Source organism: Micropterus dolomieu, linkage group LG01, assembly GCF_021292245.1.
Source record: "Micropterus dolomieu isolate WLL.071019.BEF.003 ecotype Adirondacks linkage group LG01, ASM2129224v1, whole genome shotgun sequence".
Lineage (NCBI taxonomy): Eukaryota > Metazoa > Chordata > Actinopteri > Centrarchiformes > Centrarchidae > Micropterus > Micropterus dolomieu.
Window position 1 is genome coordinate 50244523 of NC_060150.1, and position 13550 is coordinate 50258072.

Genomic DNA, 13550 nt, shown 5'->3' on the forward strand with positions numbered 1-13550 from the left:
TGACTCCTGAAAGTAGGTAGTATATTCGAGGCTAGAGAGAGAGAGAGAGAGAGAGAGAGAGAGAGAGAGAGAGAGAGAGAGAGAGACTGTCTCTGGATGAGGTCCAGCAGAGCTCCTCCTCTCCTTCTTCTCCTAGTTTCATGCATTCCAGAAATCTTTCTGTTGTCGGATTTTCACTGTTAAAAGTTCATCTGAAGGATTGTAAAGATTGTTTTCTCGTGTGACACATAAACCCTGTAGGAGGTATCTCAGGCTTCTCTGTAATCGCACACCTAGTCGAGGTAAGTAACATCCACTGCTTTTTATAACACTATTTTGATTCAAATGTTGTATGTTGCTAATGATACGTTTTTTGAAAGCTAAACAGAAAACAAGAAGTGGGCTCATGCAGTCCATAAAGGACAGCGACATATTTTCAGTTGTTTTGGCACAGTGGATTTGAACAGTGAAGTCACCAACTTTGACCTTTATTCACAGTTTGTTTACATCAACATTAGATGACAGGATAAAGGAATATGTCCATGTAGTGTCACAATCTTAGGTGACAAAATGCAATGGACATATATTAACATAAACTTCAAAAAAGCTTTAAATATTTGGTGTCAAACCCTTTGCTCTCAGTGACAGGGTGAGGACACCATCTGGCACTTGGTGTCTTCCAGTGATACTCTCTCAGCCCTGTACTGCAGCCATGTTTACTCCTTGCTTGTTCTCGGGACTTTTTACCGGTCAAGTCCGATCCATCTCTCATATTAATGAATGCTTGCAGAAGGATTCACAAATGCATTTTGGGATTTATGTATAAATGACTCTCTCCATAAAAGTATTTTTCAGTTCTCCAAAAAAATAGGCATCACTGTAAATACATATAAAACAAATCCACAAATAAAATAATGTTTGAAAAATTATTTATTATGCACACACATATATTTCTTGTTTTAAATAAATGTAATAGAAATTCACAAATATATATATATTTCAAAGTATTTGAAATTTTCATCAAAAACATATTTGAATGTTGTTACATTTATTGTACAAACAGTTGAACCTGCATTACAAATCGCTTGTCATGACAAGTAAACTTAATTGCATTTGTGTGTGGGTTTTTTAATATACACTGCTCAAAAAAATAAAGGGAACACTTAAACAACACAGTGTAACTCCAAGTCAATCACACTCCTGTGAAATCAAACTGTCCACTTAGGAAGCAACACTGATTGACAATCAATTTCACATGCTGTTGTGCAAATGGATAGACAACAGGTGGAAATTATAGGCAATTAGCAAGACACCCCCAATAAAGGAGTGGTTCTGCAGGCGGTGACCACAGACCGCTTCTCAGTTCCTATGCTTCCTGGCTGATGTTTTGGTCACTTTTGAATGCTGGCGGTGCTTTCACTCTAGTGGTAGCATGAGACGGAGTCTACAACCCACACAAGTGGCTCAGGTAGTGCAGCTCATCCAGGATGGCACATGAATGCGAGCTGAGGCAAGAAGGTTTGCTGTGTCTGTCAGCGTAGTGTCCAGAGCATGGGGCGCTACTAGGAGACAGGCCAGTACATCAGGAGATGTGGAGGAGGCCGTAGGAGGGCAACAACCCAGCAGCAGGACCGCTACCTCCACCCTGTGCAAGGAGGAGCAGGAGGAGCACTGTCAGAGTCCTGCAAAATCTCCAGCAGGCCACAAATGTGCATGTGTCTGCTCAAACGGTCAGAAACAGACTCCATGAGGGTGGTATGAGGGCCCGACGTCCACAGGTGGGGGTTGTGCTTACAGCCCAACACCGTGCAGGACTTTTGGTATTTGCCAGAGAACACCAAGATTGGCAAATTCGCCACTGGCGCCCTGTGCTCTTCACAGATGAAAGCAGGTTCACACTGAGCACATGTGACAGACGTGACAGAGTCTGGAGACGCCGTGGAGAACGTTCTGCTGCCTGCAACATCCTCCAGCATGGCCGGTTTGGCGGTGGGTCAGTAATGGTGTGGGGTGGCATTTTTTTGGGGGGCTGCACAGCCCTCCATGTGCTCGCCAGAGGTAGCCTGACTGCCATTAGGTACCGAGATGAGATCCTCAGACCCCTTGTGAGACCATATGCTGGTACGGTTGGCCCTGGGTTCCGCCTGATGCAAGACAATGCTAGACCTCATGTGGCTGGAGTGTGTCAGCAGTTCCTGCAAGAGGAAGGCATTGATGCTATGGACTGGCCCGTTCCCCAGACCTCATACAGGCACGTGGAGGCCACACACACTACTGAGCCTCATTTTGACTTGTTTTAAGGACATCACATCAAAGTTGGAACGGCCTGTAGTGTGGTTTTCCACTTTGATTTTGAGTGTGACTCCAAATCCAGACCTCCATGGGTTGATAGATTTGATAATGATTTAATACTGTGTAATCCATGGTATCAAAAGCCTTAGATAGGTCAATGAAGAGAGCTGCACAATGTTGTATCTATGGCATTACTTTTACCCACAGGTCAGCCTCAACATAGAGCTCTCCACAGGTATGTGATTACTCTTCTGTCATGCATAATTAAATATGTTTGTGTTAGTTAGCTAGCTGGCTAATGGATTATTCTAGGTTGTTTATCAGAATTATAGTAACGTTGTTAGCTAGCTACATCACTAACAGCTACCAGACTCCGTGTTGAGGTTGACTTGCAGGTGGACGTAACACTACGTGATTACATTAAATAACACCCTCCAATGTCAGGGTTGTGTGGTTGAAAGGTTGGTGGACCCAAATGCAGGACACGTAGGCTGATTGGTACAGTTTTAAAGGTTTATTAACAAACGAGCACACTTACAATGAGTGGCTGAGTCCAGGAAATCCAAAAATAATAACAGTTCAAACAAACCAGGTGATCCAACTGAAAAAATCCAAGAAGGGAAAATAATCCAGAAAGCAGGGAACAGGGACACACGACAAGCAAGGAAGGCTAAACATGACAACACGCTGCAACAAGAGACAGAGCGTATACACATGACAATGACCGGACAAAGACTGAGGGGAAACAAGCAAGGATATATACACAGGGTTAACGAGCTAGGAGGAGGTACACAGGTGATACTAATAATGACAGCAGACAAACACAGGCAGGCAGGGTGATGAACAGAGGAAAACAGAGAGACTGGCATGCAGAGTGAAAACTGGGCAAAACAGACATGACACAGGTTACTGAACACTAGACGATAGACAAGACAGAACCCCAATACCCAACTGACCAAAATAACAGATAATCAACTGACCAAACTCAAAAATGCAAAACATGGCATGGCTGACAGGCAGAGTGTGATCCAATTTACAATTGTGTGATTGGCTGGAGTGAAATGGGCCATCTGATTAGCTGCAGATAATTTCCTGTTGAAATTCACACATGACAAGCAGTTTGTATATACATTTAACAAAATTCATTAATATTTAGAAAGATCTGATTCCATATTTTATAGAGCCTGACTGATATGGATTTTTGGGGGCTGATACTGATATTAAAGTGAAAAAGAGCTGATTTATATTTAGATTTTGAGAATGATTTGGATAGTAGACCCCTTTACTGTATAGACTACATTTAGAACGGGCCGAAAGCTGGTATGTATGTGGGCTATAAAACCTTTTCCTAAATGGATTATGTTTATAAAATAGATTACAGTCTCAAAAAGTGAACATGTAAACAATTGCACATCAATAAATATTTGCTGCTGGAAGGTGCAACTGTAAACAGAGAGAGTAAGAGAGAATACGAATGTGTAGTTCACTTTACACATAATCATAATATTATAAATAAATCACGTAATAGTTCTTCCCTTTATCAGCACTATTTAAGTCTAAACAAAGCTACAAGAAACCATTTCTTACCCACCATCGGTATAAATCATGCCATCTATGAGTCAGTGAGCTGCTGCTGAATGCATCTAATACTACATGACTGTTTACAACTTTGAGATTTCATTTACCTACAACTACAACCAGAGCCGTTACAGCTCTGACTACAGCGTTTCATATCTACGTCACAAAAAGAGGAGCTACAGGATGCCATGTTATTTTCTTGTTCAGCTAACGTTTATTTACATGTCCACTCTGGTTTAATCATTTCAGACACACCGACCTAGACAGGTGGCTCGCAGGTATATTTAGAATACGTCAGAATATAGTTTAATGGGTTATTACGACGTTAGCGCTCCTCCGCTGATAAACACGGCATTAGCTTTGTGGCTAATTTAGCAACATGCAGCCTTAGCTGCTGTACGTGGAATATTTTGGAGAATATTTAGAAGTGATGAACCAGGCACAAATGTGGACTGTTCGCTAGAACTGCCACACTGTTTGAAAGAAATCTACAACGTTTGTCAGCAGCGTAGCTTTCAACACTCAACTACCGTAACATTAAACTGCTGTGAGCTGAGAGGAAGCCTGGGGAGTGCAGTGAAAAACGGGAGGGTTACAAGTCATGAATGTTTTCAGGAGTGGAGAAGTGATTGTGGCTGTTTTTATTATTATTATTATTATCAGCAGTATTATTATTTAAGTCATGTAATTAACTTGATGTAAAACCGACTCACCGTTAACACAGCCCTCTCCGTGTTTTAGAATGCGGTAGACTGCGGTCGCCGATTAGAACGTTTTGTTCATTTGACCTAATCTTGTATGTGACTCAGGAGAAACGTGTTGTTTCAGTGAGTAATTCGTTCATAGTTTTGGACTTACCAACACTTGTCACACGGCAGCTACATGGGAAACAGAATTGATTAGTTCAGGACTCATAACTGTGGGTCTCTGGGTTTGAGTCGTTCATTTTTCACGTGACATCGCAGCTACTGTGGAGCAGGAATGAACTAATCGTTCACCACTCACATAGGTCCTCAGAGTCTGTCTTCACTGGGCAGGCTGAGTTACTGCCAGCACCGGAGAATGAGAGGCAAGTCAGTTTTCAGGTAACAGTCACTGGACTGACATTGTATATGTATATATGTATGTATATATATATATATATATATATATAATGTTTTAATCATTTTGTGGTATTTAACAAAGCATAACATTATTACAGCACAGTGATGTTGTGCCATAGTTTTAACACCGCCGTAACTTTAGTCCTGCTAGTGTTTACAGCTAACTACAGCTAACAGCTGATGAGAGTTATTCTGGGTCCGCTCCACTTCTGGGGCCGTATTACAGAAAGTTCCTATCTTAAGTCTTAAGCTAAGAGAGGAAGAGTCAAAGATTTTTTTTTCTCAATTTGGTAAAACAGAAGCAAATCCTAACTAACTTTAGGAATACTTTCTTATCTTACTCTTATCTCAGGTTAGGAAATCCTAAATACTCAATCCAACATCGGTTATCAACTTTTATGTCTGTCACCTAGCAACCGATGCCACTTTTCTCATTTCGCCGAGCTAAACGGCTTTTAATCGCTGTTTTTTTGTAGTTTTCTTTTTTATGAAACATACCCTGAAAATGGAGCAGAAACAACATGTCAGATGACTTAGAGGTGTTTGAAACCTCTGTCGAGAAATCCAAATCCACATAACGCTTAACTGGGCTAAAATCACAGGCACAGTCTCCGCGGCATATCCGACATCCAGCGGAGCGCTGATGTTGTCAAAAAGAAAATAAGTCCATTTACAGTGATATGAAGACCCAGGCAACTGTTGTGTCTAAAGAGCAGATGAAACCGCTGGTGGCTCCTCCTGTGCTCCCTCACTGACCCAATCTTAATTTAATGTTGCGAAGACTGGTAGATCTGTGCTATAGTTGCTGGCTGCTCCTGCCTTGTATCACTATAGCCTAGTATAAACAAATTGCTTCACATTTGCCTTTTAATTCAATTCAATTTTATTTATATAGTGCCAAATCACAACAACAGTTATCTCACAGCGCTTTTCATAAAAGAGCAGGCCTAGACCATACTCTGTGATGTTATTTACAGAAGCCCAACAATTCCCACCAAGAGCAAGCACTAGGCGACAGAGGCAAGGAAAAACTTCCTTTAAGAGGCAGAAACCTCGAGCAGAACCATGGCTCAGGTGGGCGGCCATCTGCCTCGACCGGTTGGGGTTGAAGGAGAGAGAGAGGGGCATGGTATAGATATGTATAGTAGTGTTAATGATAACAATCATAATGTTAATGATTATAATAACAATGAGAACAATAGGACTAGTAACAATAGTTGTTGTAGCAGAGGGTGTTGAGCAGGAACACGGGGGCAGCAGGTGACCCGCAACCACAGATCCAGACTCCACAGCTCCAGAGCCAGAAACACCTGCAGGAAGTGATAGGAGGAGAGAGGAGAGGGATGAGAAAGCACAAGACTACCGGAAAGGGGAGAAGTCGAGTTAACATGCATTAATGGGATGAGGTTGCATACAGAGGGAGAGAAAGTAGAGGAGAGAGGAGCTCAGTGCATCATGGGAAATCCCCCGGCAGTCTAGGCCTATAGCAGCATAACTAAGGGATGGTGCAGGACTCACCTGAGCCAGCCCTAACTATAAGCTTTATCAAAGAGGAAAGTCTTAAGCCTACTCTTAAATGTGGAGATGGTGTCTGCCTCCTGAACCCAAACTGGAACCTGGTTCCACAGGTTGGTGCAGCGCTGTTGTGGCATCCCACTCTCACTAACAATTACATTCTGTGACAGGCTTATGCACACATAAACACACAGACACACAGACACACAGACACACAGACACACAGACACACACACACACACATACACTCACACAAAGACACATACATACTCACATAGACAAAAAAAACAGACAAAGGAGTATATTAAAAGTCTCTTAATAAAGTAAAATCTGTCTGCAACAACGTGGTATCCAGCTCCTAATACTGTATACCAGGCTGCTGTGCAGGACAGGTTAAAATAAAATAAAAAAGCAGAATAGTGGCTGTTGCAAGCAACAGAGAAAACAAGCGTGCACTTCATTTCTAAGTGAGGCTACAGCCCCTTGACAAAAAGGAAGTACATTTTTTTTTTTTTTCATTGAAAAACTACATATAGCCCCTTTAAAGTTCCAGAGTGTGTAATATTTGAAAGGGTCTATTGACAGAAATGCCATATAATATACATACCTATGTTTGCTGTGGTGTATAAAGATTATTACCTTCGAATGAGACCTCGCAGGTTCTCTTATATGGAAGTTGCCATGTTGCGCCGCCATGTTCATACAGTAGCCCAAATGGACAAACTGCTCTTCAGAGGGCATTTTGTTACTACATTAAATACATAGAAGAAGAAGAAGCAGAACAAGTAGTAGTGGTTGTAGTAGTAGTAATAGTACTAGTAGTAGTAGTAGTTGTCTGGTTTAGTAAGTAAGTAAGAAGGTAAGTGAAATTTGGACAAATGGAGGCCCACACAAGAGCACAAGAGCCGACAGAGACTTGCTTGTTTGAAATGGAGGGGTGAGCGGTGACTGATGGTGTATTCATGTGGTGTTGGAATAATCAGAATTTCTTTTTGCTCCTTACCTAGGACATAAAGAACAGGACATACGGAACAGTATATAAATATATAATGGGACACGAATAATAAAAACTTTGCCAGGGGTAGTCTATATTATATAAAGACCATATGTTGAAAGTTTTGGTTGGATTTAGAAATTAAATTGATATAATGTACAGCCTCATGGAGAAAAGGTACAAACTACGTTTTTTTTTTTTACTGCTGAAATTACATTTATGAATGTGGATTTTTGCCCTTAGAATAGTAGAATATTTTCCTAACATGTAATTTGTAACATGGTTATAATGGTTAGTTTGCTGTCCATGCAAAGTGAACTAATACTAATCCATCACATATTTGTTGTAGCGTTCATGTTAATTCCAGGAACATGTGAATGCAGCATGATGCTATTAAAACTTACGCACTGAACCATTAAGGAAAAACATGTTAGTTATGTTCACAACGATCCACTGGTTGAGTGAAAATACAATCAAATGAAGGATAATGACTTTGTTTTTAGACTAGTGGTGCACAAAATGTTCCCCTCATTTCCACAGAGCCTTATCAATATACCACCCCCACCCCCATCCCCCTCAGTCCCCACTCTTTTCTTTCTCTCCCTGTCCTCCTCCTTTCCTCACACCACATCTGCTTTTCATCCTGCTGCATTCCTGTCTTTCCTAAGAGGATTGTGACATGTGGTTTTGATGAACTAACACACTCTCTCTGTACCTCATTTTGTTCTCTATTTCTCAATCCCTTCCCCCTGTCCAAACAGATACAACACACATGCTACTTAGTTTCAATGGTTTCCCACTGTTCTTTGCCCTCTCCAGTGGTGTGTCTCATGATCATGTGGTCTACCTCTGTTGTTCTTTGGCTCTATTCATGTCTTTTCTTGTACAGTCTGCTACTCTTTCTCTCTGATTATGTTTTTTTAACATTAACATTTAACATTAATCGCTATTGACAACATTTATTCTTTGGAAAAGATTATATTCCTGCAGTCAAACCAATTTTGATTCAACCTTTCATTTTATTTACCCTAAATAACTTTTCATTTTATCTACCCTAAATAAGAGGGACAAACATCCTGACAAACTGTTTAATGCAAGGCTTTTACATTTCAACAGGTGCTCGGTCTGTTACATTTACTGTACTGTGTACATTGGGAAGGAATATCAGTAGAAAATAATAACACAGCAGGTTCTGCTATCAAGTCCACATGTCTGACTGCTAAAGCACACCCTCAAAATGATTAATATAGTGTTTCTAATAATGGGGAACAAACAAATGTTAAGTTTGGGAACAGGGTTAAAGCCAATGTCAAAGAATCACCTTTTATGTCCTGTCATATCATCAGATCATAAAGTATGATCTTGCACTCAAACAAACTTTATTTGGGTTTATTGGACACATTCTACTCTTTTCTATTGTAAAGAATAGTGCTATTCGTTAATTAAATAATTACCCTGCGATTATTTTATATGTACTGGGTAGTTGACAAAGTATTTACATTTTTTTTTCTAGGTTGCTCCTAAATGGAAAATTGTTACTTCTACCTACAAGTAAATACTGTAGCTATTTCATTGCCACCTGATATGTGCGTAATATTTACACTGTAATTTATGGACCTTAAAGGTGGAATATGTGATTCTGGAGAAATCGAACACCATGACAAATACCACGATACAGAGCACAACAATGACACAGCGAGTAATGTAACTAATGTTAGCTAAATTGTGGGTTAACAAACTGACTACAACTGCTGCTGCACAGCTAATATTAAGACAATATGCAGAGAGGACAAGATGATCCCAGAGCCAGCACAGCAGCTCCAATACAAAAAATGTATTGCAACAGTAGGATATTAAAATACTACAATACTATTCAATAGGACAATTCAAAATGAATGCATTGTTGCAGTACATGTACTGTGAATTGTCATTTATCAAACTGTTACTACTTGACAGCTATTCTGCTGCTGAACACACTGTGTAAGTACATCTGATGGAGGCTACTCTCACGTGGCAGCGCTCCTCCTTGTTTACAAAGCTTGACCGGACTCGAACAGAATGTCTGACTCCGCCCACACAGCCACGAAGTCTTTAACGAGCTAGCATGTTGCACTTCTGAAAGTTTGTTGAAGTGATGAGCTCTTGCTAGCACGCTGACTCTTCAATATGACTATGTGTGTGTGTGTGTTAGTGTGTCTGTGGAGGAGCCATTCCGTCTACGACTTAAATCATAGGGCCTCACTAACATCAAAACAACAGCATGTCTTGGTGAACTAGAAAGTAAGCTGAATGTCCTTGGGCAAGTCATTAAACATTTCTGACACACACATCATGGCTGTGGCGACTGGAATAGTGTTGTTTGGCAGGGTGTGGGCCATTTTGTTTGTTTCCCATTTGCAGAGCCAAGGCTGAGTGTTTTTCAGCACCGCACAGAATGGACAGCTAGTGGTCTGTGAGGAGATATTTGCTGTATTTGACAAAAAGATTGGATTAGAATTGCTTACCCCACCTTTAATCTTTATCCGGTATATCCTATATTTGTGCATTGTAGTCTTCTAACTAGGCCTCTCCATCCTCTGCTGATATCTTAATGCACTGTTACAGGAGCACAGTCTCTGAAGATCAGAATTTTGCTGTTGCAGGGCTGGGGACTGAGGGAGAGTTCACTTGGCTGGTGACAACGAGTGAAATTTCTGATGTTTGTTTATGTGTTAATATTGATGTAATCCAAAGTGGATTAAATTTGGTTTGATTTTAACAAAAGTGGGCTTTCGTGTTTTGCAGTAACATGTCCTCTGAGGGGACAGTGCCAGCAGGTGAAACCAGGTTACATCGACTCTTCGCCTGGTTTGACCCTGAAAGTGCTGCGGTGAGATCAGGACGTTGACTTTATTTGAATTCAAAGTCTAACTTCCTATAAATTATTACTAACTAGAGTGTAATTCCAAATCTGTGCCTCTGTGTAGGTGGTGACCATCCTTTTGGGGCTGTTCCAGGTGCTGCTGTCTGTCCCGCTAGCTTATGCTGACCAAACTCTGCCAAAGCTCTACATACTGCCACTTGTCTTAGGAATTTTAGTATGTATTCTTATTCTAATTCTTAGTCTATTGTTAGTTTCAGCTACCTTAAGCACAGAATAGAAAAAGCATTTCATAAATGATGCTACTGTAAACATTGTATCACTCTTAAAAGAGTCTTTAATGACATGGGGGAGAAAGGGTCAAATTTACCAAAAGGTATATTAATCTGCTCTTGCAGATTGTCAGCATTCACATATGACTTTATACAACATTACAGTCCATTATAAGGCAAGAATGCAATAGCCAAAATATATCTCAAATGCATGTACAATGCATAAGCATTTTGCTTTAGAGCTCAACCTCAATATCACATGTGTGTGTGCAGATTGTGGCAGGAGGATCATTCACCATGGCCAATGAGAGGAACCCCAGCAGACTACTGGTATGTTCACATAGGATCTGCCCAGCATAGAAATATAATAGAAGATTTTCATTCTAACAGCATTTAGGCTAAAAACTTAGCCCTTACAGTATTGAAGGTTTTTTATTTCACATTCCACAAAATATTTTGTAAGCAATAAGATGTCACGTAAGCTCAAGTGTTACAATGTGTAATTTAAGAATTTCACATTCATGATATTCATAGTCAGCCCAAGGAATAACTTAAGTGTCAGGCCATGTTTTTGTGATATTACGTTACTTGTAATAATAATAAGACTACTACAATATAACAAGTGTATGGGTGTTTCGAAGTGCACAGTGATGGATCTTGACTGCCCCCCTCCACAGCTTCGGAGTTGTGCATGCAGTAATGTGGTTGGCCTGCTGGGGGCGCTGCTCGCCTTCTGCCTCTACTGCTACAGCTTCAGCATTTTACACAAAAAAGAGTTGTGTGTGTACGTTTCTCTTGGCCATGAATACGGACGACATTCAAGTTATGGGTGTCCCGGGGAGCTTCTGCAGGTCAGTGTGTTTCTTTTATCAAACTTTTCTTTCCTAGGAAAAATAAAAATAGAGAGATAAGGAAAAGTGGATTATGTTAAGTAGATTATGTAATGTAAGTTATTGCAGAAGGAGATGTAGTTAGTCACTTCAGTGTGTGTGTATGATGCGTTTTCTTATCTCCTGCAGGCCTATTGCTGGAGTCTGACACTGCTGCTGCTGCTGCATGACACTTGGGCTGCGGTCCTGCACTGCCTCCTGTCTGTCTCTGCTCTCAAAGCCCTCAGAAGAGACTAATACACACATACATGGTGAATAACTCCTTATCAGCAGCTGAATTGAAAACCACTTGTTTTTCCCTTACAAATGTTTAAAAGCAGATTTCTCTTTTAGTGGATTTGGAGTTTTCATAGTACGGATGAAAATGTGTTCTGACATCATAGAGTCTGACATCACAGCAGTGGCCGGCAGGAAATAAATTCTTAGCACAGAATTAAATAGTCAGTAAATAGATGATGAAATATTTTACAACGTCACGTGATTATGTCACGTAGTGAAGGTCCAGTATGCCTGTTCCTGGATTGGTACTTTCCAATGGTCATATATGTCGTTTTGTGAGGCAATGACAAACGACCCATTTTTGTTGTTTTGGTATGTAAATGTCTTTGTATAGCGCCTTTCTAGTCTTTTCGACCACTCAAAGCACTTTAACACTACATCTGCATTCACCATTCACTCACATTCACACACTGAGCCTAAGTGCTCAAACAGAAATTAACTTTCAAGGACATTCATGTTAAAGATAATACATGAAAATAAAGTTATTTTTAAATCATCATTAATATTTATATTATAATATATCAGTGTATATGTGGTCGGATCAATAACCCTAAACATTAGTACAGAAATACCAAAGTAGGTTTGAGGTAATTTAGAAACAGTTTGTCCACCAGACAGCTCTGACAAACTGATTTTTACACTGTAAAATGTCAATCACAAAATCAGTTAATCAATAAATAAAACATTTAAGTGATCCTTATTAAGATAAAGTAGTTTATTGATGTTATGTTTCAAAAATATTATTGCCCGATATATATCTTCTATCTTTAAAAATAGCAATATCAATATCGGCCTCAAAAATCCATTGTTGGTCGGGTGCAATACAACCCATGCCAAGTGACTTAATTGGCTGCTGTGTGTGCGACTTAATCATGCTATACGGTCAAAAGAAGCCTGTAGCATTAGAGGCACTATTTAAGAAACAGCAGCCTGTTGCACCAGCAATACGTAAGTTCTACCTTAAGTTAGGGTGCAAAGTCTACACTAAACAATATGTTGAAACTAGTTACTATTAGTTTATTACGGTTTTGTCATCTGTTTGTCTCTCTCTCTTTTTCAACGTTTGCAATACTGAAAAGGCTAACGGCTAAAAATAGCAACAAACCAACAAAGAGGGACCTATACAAGGAAATAATTATGATTAGGTGATAACTATGAAACCTTAATCTACGGCTAGTCTCAGAGACATCGAGTGGTAAAACCGTTAACTACAACATACACGTAATTTAACGGAGCCCGAAACGAACGTAGTGTAACGAAAGTGTAACAGGCATATGAAATTGTAACATTATAACTTATATATACTATTATGCCCCTCGTATTTCAAAATCTATGTTTGAGCCCCCCTCCCCACACACACACACACACACACTTTTCTCTGGTGATTTTGGAGTTGGCTAGGCGAGAAGGTTTACTATGAGTGGCTAGTCAATCAATCACTCCACATCAGACATAATTAAACGGTTGAAACGCGGACAAAAACGTGTAAGTTAGGCCTATAGAAAACATCCGACGCAACGCAAAGGAGATGCTGAAAAGTTACGGGAGAAAAAATACGAGTTTGCTGAAGGCAGCTAAGTGCCTCAATATTACAGACTTTTCTTCTGTGCTGCTGTTATTACAGCCTACCTGAAGACAACAGTGAGGGCACCTGCAGCAGGGTGGGGAGTAACTTGTTACAAGTAACTTTACGCAAATTTGCAAAAATAAATAAATAAAAATAAGTCATTGCCTTTTCACGTTCCTTTATTATTTATATTTTTACTCTTTAATCCAATATTTTCTTTG

General features: G+C 40.0%; 1 protein-coding gene across 2 annotated transcripts in view; it reads left to right on the forward strand.

Annotated features, from left to right (window-relative positions):
* Positions 1-80: 80 nt before the first annotated feature.
* The window catches only part of si:dkey-9i23.16 (uncharacterized protein LOC571915 homolog), a 16618-nt gene continuing 3148 nt past the window's right edge, over positions 81-13550 (forward strand). The window contains exons 1-6 of one of the 2 annotated variants that reach the window (XM_046045912.1): positions 81-281; positions 10246-10330; positions 10428-10538; positions 10867-10923; positions 11271-11444; positions 11613-11734. In XM_046045912.1, the coding sequence (XP_045901868.1) occupies positions 10250-10330; positions 10428-10538; positions 10867-10923; positions 11271-11444; positions 11613-11720 (531 nt within the window). In that variant the 5' untranslated portion in view covers positions 81-281; positions 10246-10249 and the 3' untranslated portion in view covers positions 11721-11734. Of the gene's footprint in view, positions 282-10245; positions 10331-10427; positions 10539-10866; positions 10924-11270; positions 11445-11612; positions 13491-13550 lie in introns of those variants that run through there. The other variant, XM_046045902.1, reaches the window with a different exon arrangement.